This window comes from Malurus melanocephalus, unplaced genomic scaffold (genome assembly GCF_030028575.1).
Source record: "Malurus melanocephalus ecotype Western Australia unplaced genomic scaffold, MMel_1.1 scaffold_997, whole genome shotgun sequence".
NCBI lineage: Eukaryota > Metazoa > Chordata > Aves > Passeriformes > Maluridae > Malurus > Malurus melanocephalus.
The window spans coordinates 63,059-65,103 of NW_026624229.1; the positions used below are offsets into that span (position 1 = coordinate 63,059).

The 2,045-nt window shown below is 44.6% G+C and overlaps 2 protein-coding genes across 7 annotated transcripts in view; one reads left to right on the plus strand and one right to left on the minus strand.

The window, feature by feature from the left end:
* BMAL1 (basic helix-loop-helix ARNT like 1) overlaps window positions 1-728 on the plus strand; it is a 20,034-nt gene extending 19,306 nt beyond the window's left edge. For 5 of the 6 annotated variants that reach the window (XM_057386567.1, XM_057386570.1, XM_057386571.1 and 2 more), the window contains one exon: window positions 10-727. In XM_057386567.1, coding sequence (XP_057242550.1) covers window positions 10-170 — 161 coding nt within the window. In that variant the 3' untranslated portion in view covers window positions 171-727. Of the gene's footprint in view, window positions 1-9 lie in introns of all 6 variants that reach the window. The other variant, XM_057386568.1, reaches the window with a different exon arrangement.
* Window positions 729-1,000: 272 nt separating this feature from the next.
* BTBD10 (BTB domain containing 10) overlaps window positions 1,001-2,045 on the minus strand; it is a 20,946-nt gene continuing 19,901 nt past the window's right edge. The window contains exon 10 of the mRNA XM_057386565.1: window positions 1,001-2,043. Within this exon, the coding sequence (XP_057242548.1) occupies window positions 1,750-2,043 (294 nt within the window). The 3' untranslated portion in view covers window positions 1,001-1,749. The remainder of the gene's footprint in view (window positions 2,044-2,045) is intronic.

Below are 2,045 nucleotides of genomic sequence, written 5' to 3' on the forward strand. Positions count from 1 at the left end.
CCTTTGCAGGGGAGAACTCGCACATCGGCATGGACATGATCGACACGGAGCAGGGCTCCAGCAGCCCCAGCAATGACGAGGCAGCCATGGCGGTGATCATGAGCCTGCTGGAGGCTGACGCGGGGCTCGGGGGCCCCGTGGACTTCAGTGACCTGCCCTGGCCCCTGTAAATGATGCACCCCACACCCAAATATCAAAGTGCATTTACTGGTGGACAGTCTGTGAAACTCGTGGGACTGAGAGGCTTTTATGTAGGAATTTCATAAAAGCTGTGTCAGAATGCAACTCATCCTACCATGTGTAACTTCAGACAAAGTGGAATAACCTGCTACAGTGTTCTGTGTTGATTTGGTTAGCTGTGTATAGCTTGCAATACTTGTATATTTTGGATTCTGTTGTTTGAATTTTTTTTTAAATCACTGTGCAACTCACTGGCATCAGTGGTAGCTTTTATATGCAAATGACCATTTCAGATGTATGGTGTGTTTTTACACTGCAAAACAGTCCCCATGTGGATATTTCTTATACTAATTGTACCATAAAGCTGTTTATTCTTTCTTGTAAGAATCCTTTACTATAAATATTGTTAAAGTGTAATGTATTAGACAGTTAAATATTTTTAAAATAAATGTTTCCCTTGTTCTAAGATGGAGCATTTACTTTGATAAATAAATTTGATAAAACCCTGCTGAAGGTGCAYGCTAGAAGCACTTAGCATTTATCATTTCTTTAGCCTTGGGGGAAAAGGGAGGAAAACCAGTGCCTTACATACACTCACAAGATTTGTCATGACAGTGAATTCCCAGAGAAGCTGTTATTACTTACTCCTAGAYTCAGGTTTAGCCTGAGAAAAGCACAACAGGCAGGTAGGTTGAACAAGGCTGATTATCTTTAAGAAATACTTGTTTTTCACTTAATATCAGCCATCCTTCCTTCCTTCCCCTGAGGAAAAAAAAGAAACTACTTGCAAAATTAATAATTCACAGATAACTCAAGCCCATTAAAATAATGGAAACTTTATTTGCATGAAAAACTTGTTTACAATCATTAATAAATGAAGAATGAACCATTTCCATTATCCTATTTCATGACACTTATGAAAATGTATTAAATAAATATTTGTGAACAGCTTAAGGTAAGGCAAAATTTAAGATAAAGCCCCTATCCGTTGTTCACAATTTTTGAACACGGCTCACGCTGCAAACGAGTGAAAAAATTCACTAAAGAACTTGAACAAGATGTTACATGGGTCATTGAATCACRTCCTCAATCCAAAAACCCAAGAGTAAGTAGTTTTGTGCTCAACCATATACAATAACTTTAAAAGGGTCAATCTATTCAGAGCAAAACTATGTACAGTTAATACCTTTGATAGAAGCACTTTGTTAGTATTGTGCAATACATTTATAAAAAATGGCTTCAACTTCCATTTCTCAACCATTTGTAAAGTGCTACTATCAAYTGCCACTCTGCTTCCTACCCCGTGTCACGCCAGCGGCCCCGGGCTGCGGGGCTGGGCCAGCTCACAAATCACCAACGTCACAAACCTACTGGTAAACACAGACACGTACGGCACCGAGCCCAGTGCTGGAGCTGCACTCCTGCCACAACAACCAGGCATCCCTYGGGGCCGTGCCAGGCTCCTACTGCAATATCCTAAACACGGGACACAATGGAGAAGTGGCACTGCAGTGGGATGAGCTGATACAGTCACTGTGAGGAGCATGCTTGCGGTGCAGGGAGCTGCGATCAGAGCGGGGGGTTCTGCGCCTCGGCCTCCAGCTCGCTGCTGCCGGGGTTGGGCTGCATGGGCAGGATGTCCAGCTCGTCCACCTGCGGCGTGGGGTGCATCACCACCAGCTGGTCCTGGGGAATGTCTGCTGCTGCCGCTGCCAGATTGGTGATGGATTTGCTCTTCACACACTGGAAGTCRACGTGCCGGCTCTTGCCTTCCTCCTTCTCCCACGACATGCGGATGAACGGCCTTTGCACGTAGTTGTAAATCACCTCCGGCCTCCCGCCCGGCCGCTTCTTCACCTTCTCCT